This window comes from Scardinius erythrophthalmus (genome assembly GCF_964197995.2).
Source record: "Scardinius erythrophthalmus genome assembly, chromosome: 10".
Classification (NCBI taxonomy): Eukaryota; Metazoa; Chordata; class Actinopteri; order Cypriniformes; family Leuciscidae; genus Scardinius; species Scardinius erythrophthalmus.
Genome location: NC_138230.1, coordinates 35,430,323 through 35,450,308, shown reverse-complemented (window position 1 = coordinate 35,450,308; position 19,986 = coordinate 35,430,323). Strand labels below are relative to the sequence as shown.

At 37.2% G+C, this 19,986-nt stretch overlaps 1 protein-coding gene across 1 annotated transcript in view; it reads left to right on the top strand.

Moving 5' to 3' along the window:
- ripor2 (RHO family interacting cell polarization regulator 2) overlaps positions 1 to 19,986 on the top strand; it is a 65,884-nt gene that overhangs the window by 29,579 nt on the left and 16,319 nt on the right. Inside the window, exons 7-21 of the mRNA XM_081376549.1 lie at positions 5,756 to 5,905; positions 7,262 to 7,325; positions 7,417 to 7,460; positions 7,814 to 7,939; positions 8,789 to 8,937; positions 9,201 to 9,330; positions 10,540 to 10,686; positions 11,609 to 12,247; positions 15,435 to 15,607; positions 15,717 to 15,882; positions 16,029 to 16,161; positions 18,199 to 18,354; positions 18,448 to 18,621; positions 18,720 to 18,922; positions 19,777 to 19,860. Coding sequence (XP_081232675.1) covers positions 5,756 to 5,905; positions 7,262 to 7,325; positions 7,417 to 7,460; positions 7,814 to 7,939; positions 8,789 to 8,937; positions 9,201 to 9,330; positions 10,540 to 10,686; positions 11,609 to 12,247; positions 15,435 to 15,607; positions 15,717 to 15,882; positions 16,029 to 16,161; positions 18,199 to 18,354; positions 18,448 to 18,621; positions 18,720 to 18,922; positions 19,777 to 19,860 — 2,538 coding nt within the window. The remainder of the gene's footprint in view (positions 1 to 5,755; positions 5,906 to 7,261; positions 7,326 to 7,416; positions 7,461 to 7,813; positions 7,940 to 8,788; positions 8,938 to 9,200; positions 9,331 to 10,539; positions 10,687 to 11,608; positions 12,248 to 15,434; positions 15,608 to 15,716; positions 15,883 to 16,028; positions 16,162 to 18,198; positions 18,355 to 18,447; positions 18,622 to 18,719; positions 18,923 to 19,776; positions 19,861 to 19,986) is intronic.

The window sequence follows — 19,986 nt, the reverse complement described above, 5'->3', positions numbered from 1 at the left end:
GACATTCAACAGATATTGTTAGTCTTTTAGGATACTGGAGCACAGAAGTTAATTTTTAGTAAGTAAACGCTTTTCATTTTTCCCTTTAAAGCAAACTCTCAGCAGGGATTGTGCTTTTGAAAATCATCCTCATCATAACAAGTGTAGTCGTCCCACTTGCCCATAGGAAGTTAAGCAACACCAACAGGAAGTTTCAAAAGGCCTCAGCTTGCAGTCAGATATCAGTGCTGGAGGTGCTTTATGATCTGGCTTTGGACCCCAAAGATGTTTGATGTGGGTGAATGTATTGTAGGTTTAATCTCTGTTTAATCTGGCTGGCATCCCCTCTGAGTGCAGTCTAAATCCTCTGATCACAGCTGATAGATGCTAGTAACTTAAGAGGATTTTTCTACTTCGTCCATTTCCTCTTTGTACAGTAATGCATATTATAATGCCTTGTAAGTGTGCTCATAGCCTTGTTTCTTCTGTTGTTTTTGTGGTGTGTGGACCAGCTGTGTTCTCTTGGCTTGTTATTTGACTCAGTAGGCCTAATCCGAAACCCCACACTTGCGATGGACAGAGGGCTGACAAACAGCTGCTCACACACACGCATGACTGGGTTGAGTCGCGCCTTGGACCTCTGCTGTCAACCAAAAAAGAAGTCATGCCCAAGTAGATCAAAAGCGCTCCCAGTGGGAACGACTGTTTGCAGAAATGCATATCTGGGTGTGTGTCTCTGTTTGCCCCAGATGCATCATCTTCCATACGCCAACACACTCCTACACACCACACAACTAATTCAGTGACATTGTATTATATTATATTATATTATATTATATTATATTATATTATATTATATTATATTATATTATATTATATTATATTATATTATATTGTATTGTATTGTATTGTATTGTATTATATTGTATTATTATATTATATTATATTATATTATATTATATTATATTATATTATATTATATTATATTATATTATATTATATTATATTATATTATATTATATTATATTATATTATATTATATTATATTATATTATGGTCTGGGTGAATACTCGATACTGATTGGCTGCAGGGTGTCCATTAAAAAGTTATAGAGGACACCTAGTAAATAAACCGTCTAACCAGGGAAACCAAGTTATTGTTTGTAAAAACTTTAGATTTCGATTGTAAAACTAATTAAAATATAAACTAATGTTTTAAAAATGTGTTATTTGGCAAATGACCATGGTATAAGCGGGTTAATGCCCTTCAAGGTGTCCATTGTCAGGTATTAATGGACTTCGCTGCGCGTCGGACAGTTCACTCCTCGCCGTCGTCCATTAATACCTGACAATGGACACCTCGTCGGGCATTAACCCTTACTTATATTTTAATCCATCCATTTTCCAAAACACTGGTCCTATGTACTCTTATATAAAAGAAATACATTTTAGCATACTTAAAAAAAAAAAACAATGTAATGTTTTCAGTGTTTCATGTTCATTGCAATTCAATTATTATGTATTATAAACTGATGTAATTAGTTAACTAACTAGTTAACTAACTAAACTAAATGCAATTAGTTGACAGGACTTAAGTAAATATTTATTTGTCATTTCACAATCACTTCTATTGTCTTTGAAATATGGTTATGATTATGTGTGCTGCCGTATGTGATACGCATTTATGGTTATCTAAAAGTAAGTTTTAGTATGTTAGTTAACAAAATAAGTGTATTTCTTTAGAGCATGACAAAAGATTGTTAAAACAATGATCATTTTGAACTTTTAGTCTGACATTATTACAAAGTGCACTTTTTAAAAGTGTACTTAAGGGTGTAAAAAAACAGTCAAACATGTACTTTTACACTTAAGTACACTTTTACACATGGCCTTTTATTTCATTAATGTTAGATTATCTGCAGGTACAAACTTTTTTTTTTTTTTAAATATAAGGAAAATATATTATAACTTTTTTTTATATTCTTTTAATTTAATGGTTACATCACGTTATTTTCGAGATATACAATTTTAACTTTTATTGAAAATTGTATAATAAAAATTGAATAAAAGAAATAACTTATGAAAACCAACCTGAATACAAAGAGTAAATTCCTACAAACTTGGCACATGTTGCCCAAAGATTCCTTTTCTTTACCGTGGTATTTGTCACTGACCTATCTATATCATGAAATTCATACATTTTTAAGTGTGGTGTCCAAATAGGTTTTGAGGCCACTGTATCTTGGGCACTGTTCAGACACGTGCTCAGATGAAGTAGTCACAGCAGAGCTGTCTGTCTGTGTCGCTACGGGTGCTGTCTGTGAGAACAAATGCTGTGGGCACAGCAAATGAGATAGAAAGCGGTCATTAAGTGGATATGAATATTTAAATCAGACAATATCAATCTGGCAGAGTATCAGATGATTGTTTTGGCTCAGTGCTTCTTTTCTGCTTTGTCCTTATTAAACAAACACAAAGCTAAACAACCAACAGCTAACCTGAGCGGCACACCATCCTGTTAGTCACGAGTCACTCTTGTTTAGACCCATTCCACAGATGCCTTTGGTAAATTTGGAAAGCTGTTGAGGATTGGTCGGATTACATTGGAGTGAGTGTCCTGTGGATCACACAACACATGAGCTCTCAAATCTCATTTGTGTTCGGATATTCACACGGCATCTTCAAATATCATTAAAATACCATTCTTCAAATGTCTTCAAATATCATTATGACCTTAATGATTGGCTCTTGCTTGTATGTTGTCACATTTGTTGTTCAAGAGGTCAAGATTTGATAAGGAGATTTTTTTTTTAGTGAATAATGACTTAAAGGGTAGGTTCACCCAAAAATTAAAATTCTGTGCTCATTTACTCACACACGTCACTCCAAAACCAGATTAAGGTTTTTAAACATTAAATGCATGAATGTTAAGCCAATCATTATTACATATTTGGGTCTTTAGTGACCCAATATATAATATATAGTATTATGCTATAGTGTCGCTAGCAACCCAAGGTATGTAATACTGTATTATATGTATGTATATTATATTGTGTGTGTGTATATTGTGAATAAAATATACACAATATATACACTCATATAATATAATATAATATACACACATATAATACAGTATTACATACCTTGGGTTGTTAGCGACACTATACACTTTGATCTTCCATTTACCATGTTTGGTGTGCTTTATGTATGTGCGTGAATAAAAGTATGTGATTAAAAGGCTAAATTAAATCTGTTCCGGATTGAAATGGATTACTTTTAAGATGCCTTTATTAACTTTTGAAGCATGAAAGTTTTGGTGGAATGGACTTTCAATGGAGGGACAAAAATCTCAGGCTTCATTAAAAATATCTTCATTTGTTTTTCAAAGAGGAAAACTAGTCTTATGGTTTTGGAATGACATGAGGGTGGAGCAAATGAAGATAGAATTTTAATTTTTGGGTGAACTATCCCTTTAAATTTTGGGTTTCTCCGAGAAAGATTTCGTATAGCTTCAGGAAACCTTAAATCTAGCACCATCAGGGCACAAAAAATTCTAAGATTGGGGTTTTAATCCTGCCACAATGTGTAAAATGAGTTGTATGGACTATTTTATGTTACTTTTATGGTGCTGTATGTTTTTGTCAGAGCTTCAAAGTCCCTGCTTTCATTAGACACTGGGTTGATAGCTCGAGTTAAGGAAAACTGTTTTTCCATTTTCAAAATGCAGCTCATAAAAATTCACCCATCAGACCATACCCGTCAGACAGAACGGATCGGGCTGGGGGCGGTTATGGTGATTCATTTTCCATGTTGCTTTGCTGGTATGGCAGATGAGAGGAGTCAGACAAGGGTATTTTATGGAGCCAAATAGACAGGCAGCTGTGTGCCACAGCATGGCTGTGACTGGTGATGGTAGGCGTGTGTGTGTGTGTGTGTGTGTGTTACAGCGGGATTATGGCACATGGTACAGTTCTCCAGACTTGGGTGGGGTCTTTCCTCCTAGTGTAATTAAACCCACAGGACCACCGTCCAGACACTCTACCCCCACTTGCACACAGCTAACTGTTTGTCTAATGTATGTAGTTTATCATGAACAACCCCCACACATCATACCACACACATACACATCCATCATACACCGTTAATATTTCCCATCCACATACACAAATTGGGTTAGATTGTCCCGTTTCTCACCCTCTCACTCTAATGAGAGACATCAAAAAGCCCTGCATCAATATTTCATGTCCCTTCCCTGCACGTGTTTGAATATTTCCTTTTGATTTAGTGTCTTGACATGTTTTGTTTTTTCCTATAAGAGGATAATCTGTACGTTATGGAGGGAATCTTCATACGGATTTCCTCACAGAGCGGAGCTCAGTAGGGTTTTCCCAGTGGGGGGCCACAGAAACCGGTCCCAACATCTTGCTAAACTTAACCAATTCTATTTTTTCCAACATATAATTGTTTTTGATAAAAATATAACAGCGCTCTGAAACTCTATTCTGCTACACTGCTCACTTTACTTTTTATAAACTAATTTAAGTTTCACTAATCTTACAAAGTACATATTTTAAACATTGTTCTTAGTAACAGTAACTGTTCTCTGCTTGTGTTTTAATCAGACATCAATAATAATGTGTCTTTTAGTGAGCGAGCGACGACTCCGAGCCGATTCAGTGAGATGTCAGAATGGTTCAGTCCATGATTCAGACCAATGACTCCTGTTTTTAATTGAAACAGATTAGCAAATTGTTTAGCACATTAAATTGTTTGTTGTAGTTTTTTGTATGCCAGTTTTTCAGTTAGTGAAGAATGCTGCAACCCAGCAACAGATATTGTGTGTATGTTTATATATAGTGTGTGTGTGAAGCGAGTGTGGTAATGAATGTTCTCTTCTCATTACCACAGAAACACATTCTGTATTCTATATTTACTGAAACTGCATCAAAATGTACTGGAACTCAATGCAATTAAGCAATAATTAAATAATAAAACAATTTCCCCTGCACTTTATGAACTCACAATAATATTTCTATAAGCGGCAGCTGCCATCAAAAAAAGTATAATTGACTTTACTTTAATCACTACCCTTGGGGGCAGTACGAATATGTGTGTGTAAAATTAATTCTTTCATTCCACAAGGATATATTAAATGTATCAAGTGACTGTAAAGATATTGAAGTGAAGTGAAGTGTCCATCCCTCTTCCTGCCGACTCCCGCATCATTCCCTGTTCCTGCTGCCCCTTCCGGCTCACTAGTTTCTGTCACTTGCGGTCCATCTCCTCACTCTTATTTGCCCCTCTCGCTCTCTCTCCATCCCCCTCAATCACTCGCTCTTCAGCGTTTTTAGGATTAGCATAGCTAATTTGAGCCGGCCAGTGTTCACTGAGTTGTGAATGTGCTAAATGTGCATTTCCATGATAAAGGCCGTGGCTCCGAGCTGCTCGTCTGTCACAGAAGTATGGCATTACCATTGTCCCGAGGGCCGCTGAGCCGCATCATTTGGTGTTTGCTTTTGAAGTGCCCAAATTCATTTTTCATCACTCCGTACAGTACGCCGCTCCATTGTGCTAACAGAACGTTACAGTATATTGTAATAGCCACGTTTCTATGCTGAATGGGCTCCCCGGGGTTCTGTAATGATGTATGCTAGCGATTTAGACATCAAAGCTAGTGTTTACGCTATCCTTAGTGAGGGTTGCCATGCGCGAGTGTGTGCAGGCTGCTTTTGTGTAATATAATTCTGTGCACTAATGGTGTTGGTGTGTTTTTACAGATCGATGAGCTGTACGAGGGCTTTTGTATTCAGAGAAGGTTGCGTGATGGCGCCAGTAAGATGAAACAGGCCTTCACTGCTTCACCCTCAACTAAAGGCACACGCGAGAGCCTGGCGGAGGTCAACCGCAGATACAAAGAATATACAGAGGTACATTATAAATGTTTGCTTGTTTCTCTAACTATTTGGCCATTTTTAGCATTTTCGCACAGTATATATTTTAAATAGACTAGTCTGTGGGTTGTCTGAATGACCAGTCGACTAATTGACCCATATAATTGGTTTTCGGTTTATCTGATCTCAATCATATTTGTCGCTGAGAGGACATTTTCAGCGACAAATATGAGGACACAGAAGTTTAACTATTTTTGACAGCTTCTTAGAAAAGCAAAACTTGTATCGAAAAAAGTCATGATGCAACAGTCAAAAATTATCTGAGTATTTATGAGATGTGTATATGTAGTGGCGGTGCTTTAAAGGGAATGCTAATTATAGACACTACCTTTCAGAGAGACTTTCAGAAAAAAGAAACAAAAGATTTAATAGAGGCATCAGTAGCAGTATTGTTATCTATGAGACTGTCCTTCATTGATAGTACTTAAAAAGATACCATTAAACTTAAAGGAGAACTCCGGTCAATTTTAACATTGAGCTCATTTTTTTGTACATTTAGAGTGCTGTCAATACAGAGAACAACGACAAAAATCGGTGTTGCCTACACCGAGTTATTCTATTTTTAAAATTTGCACCCTGTTGACTTCAATAGGGCAAGTACTAAACCTGCTTTTAGGCTCTTAACATCCTTGATGTGTCATTACAACTGCACAGAAAATGTGACTGATTCCTTCTGAGTGAACACGAGTGGATCTGACTGCAGTAGATGTAAAAGATATTAATAAAAATGATGTTATTTAAGCCAGCGCAAATACCTGTTTACATCCTGTTTTTCGGTTGAAGTCCAAAGTAGTCGATTGCCGAGTTCACGCGCGTAATCATAGGTAACTAAACCTATGCACGTGAACTCGGCAATCGACTACTTTGGACTTCAACCGAAAAACAGGATGTAAACAGGTATTTGCGCTGGCTTAAATAACATCATTTTTATTAATATCTTTTACATCTACTGCAGTCAGATCCACTCGTGTTCACTCAGAAGGAATCACTCACATTTTCTGTGCATAAAAGGTGTAGGCAACACCGATTTTTGTCGTTGTTCTCTGTATTGACAGCACTCTAAATGTACAAAAAAATGAGCTCAATGTTAAAATTGACCGGAGTTCTCCTTTAAATTTAAAATAAACCGCCTTTCTACATTAATTTGGAGAACAAATGTACACATTTTTTTTTAAGTAATAAATATTTAATATACTTTTATATATATATATATTTAATAATAACAATAATACAGATTACTTTTTAGGAAGAATAGTACAAGAGAAATGTATGGCTAATAAAATTTCTCAATTCAGCTGCAATTTGTATTATTATGTGTTCCCTTCTTTTCAGAACATGTGCACTTTTGAGGGTGAGCTGGAGAATCTATTGGGGGAGTTTCATATCAAAATGAAAGGTACAGGACTTCTGCACAAAAAAAGAGTAAAATCTATGTTTTTGTTGGATTTCAATAACAAACTTTCCAACTCCTTTGCCTCCTGTCTCAGGATTGGCTGGTTTTGCCAGGCTTTGTCCGGGCGATCAGTATGAGGTAAGTTGCTTGGAAAAAAACGAAATTCTTTCAGAACATACTAAGTTTCATGCCGTTTTTCTGTAATAAAGCCAGATGCATCTGTCTTCTATCAAATTACTTAACTCTTATATTAATTGCCTGCTGTTTTGCCAAGTACATCCAGTTCATTGGTAATCACAGCTCTCCTAGCAGCGTTTTCTCTTCTGATCCCCACCAAACCCAATAAAACATTTTTTTAAGGCTGTATATAACTAAATACTGAAAACTCCCTTTGCTTTATTGCTCTATTAACGATTAAGTGAACTTGTGTTGATAGCTTTTTCCTACTTTTGCCATTTTTTTTTATTTTTCTCTTTCTTGTTACCTGGCAGATTTTCATGAGATACGGCCGACAGCGGTGGAAACTGAAGGGGAAGATCGAAACAAACTCCAAGCAGAGTTGGGATGGAGAGGAGATGATCTTCATGCCCCTCATTACAGACCTCATCAACATCAAGGTGGGCTGCAGTCTTACGTGAAAGAGTAACGACTCACTTTGACAATTTCCCCTTTCATGCAGTAATCCCAAGTAAATTACCGGAATGGCTTTACCGGTAAATACACAAATATGCTGTTCTCACAAGCAATGCCATTCCGGCTTTTACCATTAAGAGACCATTCACACATTTGCACAAAAATACCGGTAAATTCTGTGATGTCAGTCATCGGAAACAATCTTTAAACACCGCGCTGTTGTCTTCATTCGCCTGCATGAGGAGCAGCTCTTTAGTTTCATCTGTTCAATTTGACCGCATTTTTTGACTTCTGAGTGACAGGTGTAAGGGGATGATCACACAGTACGCATTTTGCAGAGAAAACTGGGTCTCGAGCGCGACATGCTTTGTCAACAGCGCAGAGTAATTGTGTCATGTCCATAAGAACTTTGATTCTTATGTCAGTGCGTTTGGATCTCGTACGTGCTCATACCGGTAATAGTCTTCCTTCTTGGTTCACACAGCATCATACCGGTAATTTACTGGTAATGTTACAACTTCTCATACTGCCAGAAATGATTTGCTGAAATTTTTGAAAAGGTTCTGTTCACACATGATCTCTTAATGGTGATTATTTTCCTGTAAAGACTATATGTGTGAAAGGGGCTATTGACAAACTGGGCTGTAACCACCATAGACTTTCAAGAGAACACTTCCCCTCAATATTTGTGTCCTAAAATGTACATGTCATCCTCTCAGTCTTGAGTATTTGGTTACATCCTTGATTGCAACAAAATGTATTCCTATGAAGAAAGCTGTGAAATAAACATTGCTGAACTGAAATTTCTCAACGCATGACCTTTTTTCTGCTAGGTGACGGAGTTAAAGGGGCTGGCCACTCACATATTAGTGGGTAGCGTGATCTGTGAAACCAAGGACCTGTTCACCGCTATGCCTCAGGTGGTAGCTGTAGATGTCAACGACCTGGGAACCATTAAACTTAACCTGGAGGTTGCCTGGTTGTAAGTGACGTTATCTAATAAAAAAAGATAAGAAGTGTGGTGTTTAGTCAATTTAGCCACAGTAGAGGAAAGTGTTTATGTACACTGCCCTCTTCAGGACTGTCATGGAAAGTGCTATAATGATTTCTCTTAAACCTTTAATGGGGCTTATATGTCATAAGTTTTCCCCCCAGTTTCTTTCATTTTAGTGTTTCCTTTCTTTTATTACTTTTGTATAGTATCAGATTGTTGTACATGAACATATATCTGCCTTGTTTTTGCAGTCCGTTTGATGTGGAGGATCTGACCCTGTCCTCAGGAAACGTGAGTAAAGCCACCGCCCTTCAGAGACGAGTTTCAGTGTACAGCCAAGGCACACCCGAGACGCCCACTTTCCAGGACACGTCTTTCTTTGTGAGTGCACTTCAGAAACTCTGCTCAGTTCTGTTTTAAGTCTGCTTCTATCACCGTGAAAAACAAGTACACTTTAGCATACTTTAAAAATAAGAGTACTTATTATGGAAATAAAATACTTTAAAAGAATATACTCAGGTGTGAAATGAATGTGCATGTTTTTACACTTTATTGCTTGTTATATACAAGTAAATAAAAATTTATTATAGTTTAAATTTATATTCAATGCATTTAGCTGAACTTTTCTTTTGACCCACTTAAGTAGGACTCAAGGACACCTTTATATGTTATTTCATAATTACTTCTATTGTCTTGGAAATGCAGTTAAAGTGTACTGTAAAACTACTGACAAAATTTTGTAAACTAAAATATACTTTTATGTAATTTCTATTTAAACTTGTATCTCATGTATTTAAATATATTACTTTATTACACATTTGTAATAATGAACTTGCTATTTAGTACATAAACCCTCGGTTTCACAGACTAGGCTTAAGCCTATTCCCATTCCCAAATAAATGCATGTTTGAGCTGTTTTAACTGAAAAAGTAACATATCTTAAAATATGTCAGTGCCATTATTTTATCTAAGGCATGTTTATAAAAGCTCCTTAAATGTCCTAATTGAACTAAGGCCTAATCCTGGCTTATTCTAAGCCTTGTCTGTGAAACCAGGCCTTAAATTATACAAACTTTTAATGTAATATCAAGTAACACACTAAAGTTAAATTTATAATCAAGTACTTTACATGTGCTTTAGTATGTTAGTCAACACCTCAATATAAGTGTAATTTAATGCATGACAAAAGACATAATAACATAATTTAATATGTACTGTAAAGTTAAACTTTTAATTTGACATTACAAAGTACACTTTTTAAAATTGCACATTCAATACAATTAAGTGCATTTCTTTTTCAAAAGGGTGTACATACATATAATACAGGATATTGAGATCACACTGTCACCTTTCTCACCTTAACATCTCAGTACTAACTTAAATATTAACGCTACTAGCTGTTGTGAGTTCAGTTTATTATTATTTTGTGTGTGTTATAAAATATGACAGCACTTGCAGCTTGTGTGTGTGAATGTTCTTGTGTGGTCTGTGCTGTTGTGTAATGAATTGTATCCTCCCTGTGGCATCGTGTGCATCGTGGCTGTTTTGTGTGTGTGTGTGTGTCTGTGTGCGTGTTTCTCGATGGCAAAGAAGTGGCAGCCCCGACGGTGGGAGGGTCAGCGTCTTTCGTTCTTGCACACGCTCAGAGAGACGCTCTTAGAGAAACTCAGACGCAGTCGCTCTTTTGGCGATCTGGCCGCACTGAGACCTCGCTCAAGGTCCAGTCTGGAAGTTTACGTGAGTCAGGTCACTGTGTGCCCTGCCGTTCTGAGTGAAGTCTGTGTGTCACTTTTCTTTGCTTGCATTTTCTACTTTAACGTTTGTCACATTTCTCATACACAGGTTTCTTCACACTCACATTCACATATACACTTTTCTAGAATAGTATTACTGTTCAAAGACCCCATGAAAACGAAACTGTGGCTTTTAGTTCATGTCTGTTAGCTTTGAGGCCTATTGCATGCACAGTTCACAAAACAAACATTTAGCAGACACATTCATATTTTAAACCTTTCACTTCCAGGAAGATGGATTTAAGATATTCACAAATATTATCCCCAGGTCATTTAGAAATTTTTGTTCAATTAAAATAAAATTGGACCAAAAATCACCCACTTAAACTAGAATAGTTAATTTTACTGACATGTAAATGTATACGTTTAAGCCACAAATCACAATGCACAAATATCAACCTAGTACATTTTAAACACAGGTTATTGCAGTTTTCACAATTGCTTTCAGTTTTGTGTGAAGTATGTATCAGATGGTCAGTGAACAATCTGTGGGCGGTCTTTATGCAGTTTGACACTAGCCTCTGACTAGCATTAGTAAGTAGCTAATCATAGTTTGATTGGCTGTTTAATAAAAAAAAAAAACATAGATAAATCACACCCAACTTCTTGTTTTAGTAGGATTAGTTAACACAGGAAAGACAATTTGCTTTTGTTCAACCTACAAAAACATTTGGGAATTCCTGTGTTAAACCATTTCATAGAGGTTTTTATTTCTCGTACTGCTCTTTAGTGTGTTGGAACTTTTGGACTTGAATTATTGTTCGCATCTTTAGATCACTAAAGCAACATAAATAATAGTACTGAAAAGACTAAATGGCATAGGCAAGCCATACTTACCATATCTTCTTTCTCTTTCAATTGCACAGTCCACTTTACCAGATGACGTCTTTGAAAACGGAGGATGCGGTGTTGCCGAATGCAAGCGTCTGTCCTTCACCTTCTCTGACGTGTCAACCTCAAGCCCCGCCCCCATCCAGTCAAACCCCGAGATCACCGTCACGCCCCCTGAGACGGACCCTAGCTCTCAACCGGCTCCCGTCCCTGAGGACAGGCCAGTTGAGGAGGAGTGCGTTGAGGAAGACTGCGGCAGTGTCAGCACCAGCGATCCAGACCTGGAGTGGGACCAGGTTGAGGGCCAGGGGCCCGGCACAGGCTCTGCTGCCCTCTCGTTGTGCTCCGAGAGCCAGCTGTCCGCAGTGGGACCGGATGATGTGATGTTCCTGGAGCCCAACATGCCTGATGAAGCCCTGGAGCTGAAGCCAGTTGAGCTGGATGGGGAGGAAGGCAGTCTGACCAGGCAGCTGGTGAGGAGACTCACCTCTTCTGACATGCTTCCAGAGACCGGCGCTCTGAGCTGGGCTGGAGAGGGCAGCATTACTTTCCTGGAGAGCAGCCTGGAGGAGGCCATTCAGTCTCTGCTCCTGCTGCTGGAGAGCTTAGGCCAGCGCTGCGGGGAGCTGCAGGACTTGGAGCAGGAGGTCATGAGACTTGAAGACCTGCTCAAGGTGAATGAGTTCTCTGTTTGTGGTCTTCAAACTTTAGATGTTTTGGTGCCGACTCGAGTTTGATTGATCGTGAAGTTTGATGCGTTTTCTTAACAAGAAAGCCATCTGAACTCAGGAAACACTGTTGGTTTGAAACAGGGTCGGGAATTAACAGAGGCTTGGAGCAGTGGCGGCTGGTGCTAAAAAAATTTGGGGGGGCACAACAAACTGAATTTTTAATTCAGGACTGAATGTAGGCTTATTGTTAAATAACAATTTAACAGTGATAATAATGTAGCTATCATTAGCCTAAAGTTTAGCTAAAACTTCAGCCGGTAGGGTAGCCAATTGCCAAATAAATCTGAATTTTTGGGCTAAATGGCGATGTATGGTATAATCTGAGTATTTAATTATTATTTCTCTATTTGAATAAAAAAAAACCTGTATTTAATTAAAAAAATATATATATATCCTGATCGATATTGTCCTACAAACAATGTTCATATTGAAGGTTATAAAAACAAACATAGTGTTGCTGTCTATCTGCAGTCTATCCAAAAAGGGGTCAAATCACATTACATTCTAACATTGCAACATTACAATCTAAAAACAAAATAATGCTTTTTAAAGTAGTTAAATTTACTAAACCAAAAAAAAAAAAAAAGCTAATATCATAAAAATACACATGTAGGTTTGAAATTCTCTAGCACAATTATGTTCACCAACAACAACAAATATTCAACAACAAATGTTTTAGCTAAATATATTTATAATTTAGTGCTAATGTATATTTTAGTCAGAATAATTGCGCTCCTATTGTTCCTGCTCCTGTTCGGTGCGCATGCACGCGGGGGCGCTCGTTCACGGAAGTATAGCTTGCAGAAAGCTCGCCCACTCATGACAGCAAACTGGACTTTCTAACATTTACAGATGGAGAATATGTCCGTGAAATGTAAGTTATGCACTGAGGAAATTATTGGATGTCACTTCAGCTTATGGCTAAATACTATTAGAGGTACATTTGTTTCCACCAATCGCTGCACAAGTTAAGGTTACGTATGATGACGAAAGCACGTTAGTGCGAGCCCTCCCGGAACCCATAGAGAATGCATTGCAGTGCCTGCAGTTCGAAAAAAAAAAATCTTTGAATGTAAGTCTATGGGAAGACTCTGGGCGATTCTCAGCCAGAGTGAAATCGCCCAAAAAGAGGCGGTACTCCAAAGAACGTGACTCGGCGCTGATTGGACTATATCCAGAGGCAGAACAACAGTGAGTGACTGCTAGCGTAACTCTGTGGTTGAATGAGATAGTGATTGAAAAAGTCCCTTTCACACTTTAGTGGTGCGTCGCCCGATCGCCCTAATGAAGAAACCGCCGCTGGCTTGGAGCAAGAATGCTCTGAAATTCTAGATAAGGGGGCAAAAGATGCCCCTTTACAACTGAATTCATTTTATTACAACTGTCACGATTAAAGTGAGATGTGAAAAGAAATTAATGAAAAGTGTTGATTGTGGAATTACATTTAGGTCTGCTCATGTTGCATAAAGGATTTGTTTTCACGCATATTTGTGCAGTGCAAAAATGCAATGGCCAATCAGAGCGGTTCCGATTAGTAACCGGTGATGAAGAAAGTTTTGTTCAGTGTGTATGCTTACTAACTGAATCTGCACTCTCTCTTCAAAAATGACGAATGTAAACTAGATTCATTATGCAGTGTAGACAGCTTCAGTAATTATAACAGAACTTTTTGCAAGAGTGTTGAACTAATTTATTAAGTTGAAGTCATGAACTACTTCAGTGATGGGGTGGGGTACGTTTTTTGTTTGCGTTCTAAATGTATTTTAATTCATGAAAGACAACACAGATACATTAAATAAGGTAATTATAAAAAAACACGTTACCAATATAAAAATGCCTCTGGAAATCAATTCCAGGGGGTCATTTCTGACCCCGGTTTGAAAAGGATGTTCAGATTGTACTGATGGTTCATGGTTCATCTATAAGTGAACTGTCGTAGATGACAAAATATTTTTTTTTATATTTTTAAGTATACATCTAAAGTAAAAACAACCGAAAATATATAATTTGCTTAATAAAAAGCTGCCATTGCATAATTTGATGTACACAGTATTTATATGAAATATACATGGTAGCTTAAGATTAATAGGGATCCACTTATATTAAAAGCATGGCCTATATTGATCAATAGCTAATTATTGGCTGATAATATGGCTGATATTAAATTTCTGTACTGTTTTGTCTAAATTAAAATATTTTAAAAAAGACAAAATAAATAAAGAAAACAATTTTTAGTATGATTTTTTTCCTTCATATTTTTCATATTTGCTAAATATTATATTTAACAGTGTTATTCATCTATTGTTTTTTTTAAAGATTAACTTTAAGTGAGTGTTAGATGATGGCAAAGATAATCTAAATGTAAAAATAGAGGAAAGGAGCATGAACAATTAGATATAAAATACTGGTATAACAAACAGATAATATTGTTTATTCTTGAACATTACAATGTCTTTAATGTCATTTTCGATCCATGTAATATAATCTTGATTAAAAAAAAGTATCAGATTTTGCAGGAATAAACACCAGCAGCACTGTTGTTAAAGGTGAACTAAGTAACTTTTTTTACCTTAACTGAACAGCTTCGGAGTCATTGGAATGGTTATATTACTTATTTCGGGTTGAATGGTGGTTGTTTCGCACCCCCCTGGTGCCCGTGAGCGGAAAATACGCACTTGCAACTTTGAGCCGGCGGGCCGCCGGCCGCCGCGTCAGGAAGTCTCGCGTGATATCAGGTCTCGCGATGTAAACAATTGCTTTACGGCCAAAAGAAATCTGCTAAAATGCTGTCATTATTGCGCTCCCTCACGCTGTTCGAACCCGAATGAAGAAGACGTTTTAAAGAATGTCCCATCTGCGTTGATGTCGTTGATCTATAGCCTCTGGTGTCTGAGAATCACCAACGAGTTTTTACAACAGTGTTGTCAAATATCTATTCCGAAGCTGTGGGGGGAGCTCTAGAGAGAAACCTGCGAGCAAAAAGCGAGAATACAGCGAAGAAATCCCGAAGCTACTGAGTGCTGCTTTAAAGCATACAATGTTTCAGAAAAACTCAAAACGGACACAAGGGAAAGCTTTCAGTTAAATTCTGAATGAACAGTCTGTGAAGGGTGTTGTTGTCTCTCGTCAGTGCCGTGTCCCTGCCCATAGGAGCCGCTCATCAAGCCTCAGTTTGACTGTGGAGAGCGCTCTGGAAAGCTTCGACTTTCTTAACACCTCTGACTTCGATGACGATGACACAGGAGATGACGCGGGCACCCTCTCACGCTCTGTCTTTATTGACATGGAGTCAGAACGAATCGGGTGAGTTGGACATCACACCATTCGGTGACCTGGTTTCTCTCAGGAACTTCAGTAGTTGTGATTATGCAGCGCCGCCTTGTGGTCACAGTATGTCTTGCACATCCGACAGGTCGGTCCAACATCCAGAAGCAAGAGGACACCTGAGTGAAGCCCTCACGGAGGACACTGGTGTAGGGAACAGTGTGGCCGGCAGTCCGTTGCCTCTCACCACGGGAAACGAGAACCTAGACGTTGCCATCGTTGTTCATCTACAATACTGTAATCATCTAATTCAGGTGATTCTGTGTTTCCACCCTTACAACTTTCTTTTCCTTCTTCTCAGACTCCATATAATAGTGTGATTTCCTTTGTCTCAACTGCAGAAGCATATCAAGGTGTTTTGTTGATATAAAAATGCTGTTTCTTTATGTATGGGATGTAGTTGTTGACCTCAGAAGGAAGGCAGTCGCAGCACAAGACATACCTGCACAAACTAGCAACTGAAACTCTCCTGTTGGAGGAGCTCAGTGAGAAAAACTTTGACAGACCGGGCAGCTGCACTTCAGTGTCGGATGGTGAATATATCTTAGATGTTTTTTTTGGTTTTCATGTTCCTTCTGGGAGAATTTTGATGTTGTTTCAACAGCATTGCCCATTTTTACTTATCACTAAAAATAAAGGTGCTTTAATGACATTGATGGATCCATGAAGAACCTTTAACATTCCTAGCATCTTTCCATTGCAAAAAAGGTTCTTTACAATGGAAAAAGATTAGATTATTAAAGGGATAGCTCATCCAAAAATGAAAATTCTGTCATAATTTACTCACCCTCATCTTGTTCCAAACTTTTATGAATTTCTTTCTTCTGTTAAACACAAAGGAAGATATTTTACAGAATGTTGGTAACCAGACAGTCAATGGACCCCATTGACTTCCATAGTATGAAAAAAATGGGAGTCAGTGGAGACCATCAGCTGTTTGGTTACTGACATTCTTCAAAATATATATTTTTGTGTTCAGCAGAAGAAAGAAATTCATACATGTTTGGAACAACATGAGGGTGAGTACATTTTTGGGTTAACTATCCCTTTAAGTCACCATAAAATCAAAATGAACCATTCTTATTTTTTATGAGACATTGCAGTATTATGGAAGCTTGTTTCCGCCACAAAAAAAAAAAAAAGATAATTGCGACTTTTTATCTCACAATTGCGAGTTTACATCTCGCAATTCTGACTTTATTTCACGCAATTCTGACTTTATATCTCGCAATTCTGAGAAATAAAGTCAGAATTGCGAGATATAAAGTCAGAATTGCGTGAAATAAAGTCACAATTGCGTGTTTTAAAGTCAGAATTGCGAGATATAGAGTCAGAATTGCGTGAAATAAAGTCACAATTGCGAGATATAAAGTCAGAATTGCGTGTTATAAAGTCACAATTGCGTGTTATAAAGTCAGAATTCTGATTTTTTTCTCGCAATTGCGACTTTATATCACGCAATTCTGACTTTATATCTCAGAATTCTGACTTTATATCACGCAATTGGGAGATATAAAGTCATAAGTGCATGATATAAAGTCGCAATTGCGTGTTATAAAGTCAGAATTGTGAGATAAAAACTCGCAATTATGTGTTATAAAGTCAGAATTGCGTGATATAAAGTCAGAATTCTGAGATATAAAGTCAGAATTGCGTGATATAAAGTCGCAATTGCGAGAAAAAAAGTCAGAATTCTGACTTTATAAGACGCAATTGCGACTTTATATCTCGCAATTCTGACTTTATATCTCAGAATTCTGACTTTATATCTCAGAATTCTGACTTTATATCTCAGAATTCTGACTTTATATCTCAGAATTCTGACTTTATATCACGCAATTGCGACTTTATAAGACGCAATTGCGACTTTATATCTCGCAATTCTGAGAAATAAAGTCAGAATTGCGAGATGTAAACTCGCAATTGTGAGATAAAAAGTCGCAATTATCTTTTAAAATGTTTTATTAAGTGGCGGAAACAAGCTTCCATACAGTATTATATATATATATATATATATATATATATATATATATATATATATATATATATATATATATATATATATATATATATATATATATATATATATATATATATATATATATATATATTATATTTATTTAAGTGGTCTGTCCTCTTTAATCGTAATCTTTAATCAAAAATAACTTCCCCCTCCATCTTGCAACGACATCTCTTCTCTGAAGAAAATGTTCTTCACATTTAGAAAAAAAGTGATTCTTTTAAGAACTGTTCACTGAAAGGTTGTTATATGGCATCAATGCAACCCCCCCTCCCCCTTTGGAACTTTTATTTTTAATATGAGTATATTTACTTCAAAGCTTGACTTTTAAAGAGTTTGGGCTGTTTGAGCTAAATATTGTTGCTCTTACAGAAGCATATCTACAAATAGCATCATACACATTAATATAGCACTTAGTAATGGCTTTAGAAAGTAAATAAAAAGTTACCGGACAGAAATGTGTGTGTGTGTATAATACAAAATATTTCAAAATGGCATGGCACCTAAGAAATATTTCTGACCAGTTTTTTTCTCTTTGTTTGGTCTCCAGTGCTGCCTGAGCTGGTGGAGCGGCCGGCGCTGATGTCTCTGTGGTCCGACTGCAGTGGTGGTCTGTTCCATACTACACTGGACCAAGTGTTAAAGCACATGCATCTCAGCTTTGCCTTGCCACTGCAACAGATTCTGCCTCACTCTCCTGACTCAGGTAGTGACAATAACACTCTGCAGAAGGAGACATCGGCAATTATTATGAATGTAACGTCAGCGTTCATCTGCCTGTGTTCGCATGTGTGTCCAGTGATCAGGATGGTGGTGAATGAAATGGTGGACAGGAGCGAGCTGGCCTCTTCCTCATGTCCGTCGCCGTCCTCTATGGCACAGGATGTCCTCACCGTGTTTCAGTTCCACCGCTACTCTGTTGAACACGATGTCAGGGACATGGAACGACACCTGCTGGATTTAGCCAAAGAAGGTAAGACGTTTTTCTTGAATAATAATAATAATAATTAGTTGAATAGCTTTAATAGATTATTAGCATAGTGTAATCTTTCTCTTTTGTGTCCAAACCAGTCATGCTTGAAGAAGCCCTGAGCTGTGGGGACACAGAACGTTCTCTGAAGGAACTACAGGAAGTGTCGGTCACGTGTCTTCAGCCCCGGCCTCAAACCCTGTGGGCCGTGGCTGGGCTGCTGACCTCTGATGACCCTGACGTGATGAAGGCCGCTACTGCCTTCCTCTCCTCTGCTGCCCAACACAAGCCCTTCAGGTCAAAGGTCAGTCGTTTACCACATTACATGATTTTAGTCTATAGCCAGGTTTATATCGACATAATCTAACACTTAAAAGTTTAGGGTCGGTAAGATTTTTTTTGTAATGCTTTTGAAAAAGTTTCTTATGCTCACCAAGGCTGCATTTATATGATCAAAAATACAGTAATAACAGTAATATTGTGAAGTATTATTACAACTTAAAATAACTATTTATATCATCATTACTCTAGTCTTCAGTGATCCTTAAGAAATTATTCAAATATGCTGATTTGCTGCTCAAGAAATACTTATTATTATTATTATTATTATTATTATCAATGTTGAAAACAGTTGTGCTGCTTAATATGTTTGTGAAAACTGTGATACATTTTGTTTCAAGAGTCTTTGATAAATAGAAAGAACAACATTTATTCTGAAATAGAAATCTAGCATTATAAATGCCTCTACTGTCACTTTTGATTAATGTGTCCTAGCTAAATAAAAGTGTTAATTTCTTCAAAATCTTTTAACTTTCAAACTTTTAAACAGTAGTGTATTTCAAAGCAAATTTTGAATTTTTTGTTCGAAATGTTTGAAAAATTGCATAAAAATGCTAGATAGGAATGCCAAGATGTGAATTAAAATGTCATAAATGTGTATAAACTATGTCAGAAATACATTTACAAAAATAAAATAAAATAAAATCATAGAAATAAAAATGTAATAATAATATACAAAATCAAAATATTAATAAATTAAATATGCAAATTTTGAGTAATCATGGTACTTTAGCAGCACAAAATGAATGTACAGCTGTTTGAGGACACCAGGAGGAGATCGAGTAGTTCATCTGGTCTATGTGTGTTTTTCTTCAACAGGCTGTTGATTGTTACACACAAGCCTTATCAGAAGTTGGCTTACACACACCAAGAGCAGCATGTGCCGCTCTGAGCTGCCTGCAGGTTAGTTTCACTGAATCACACACGTCACTTTAAACTGAAGCTCAAATCATGTCAGTGATTGGCTACTTCAAGCCTCTCTGTGTGTCTGGGGTTATTTACAGGCTGTGGAGAGCATTGACGCCGTGG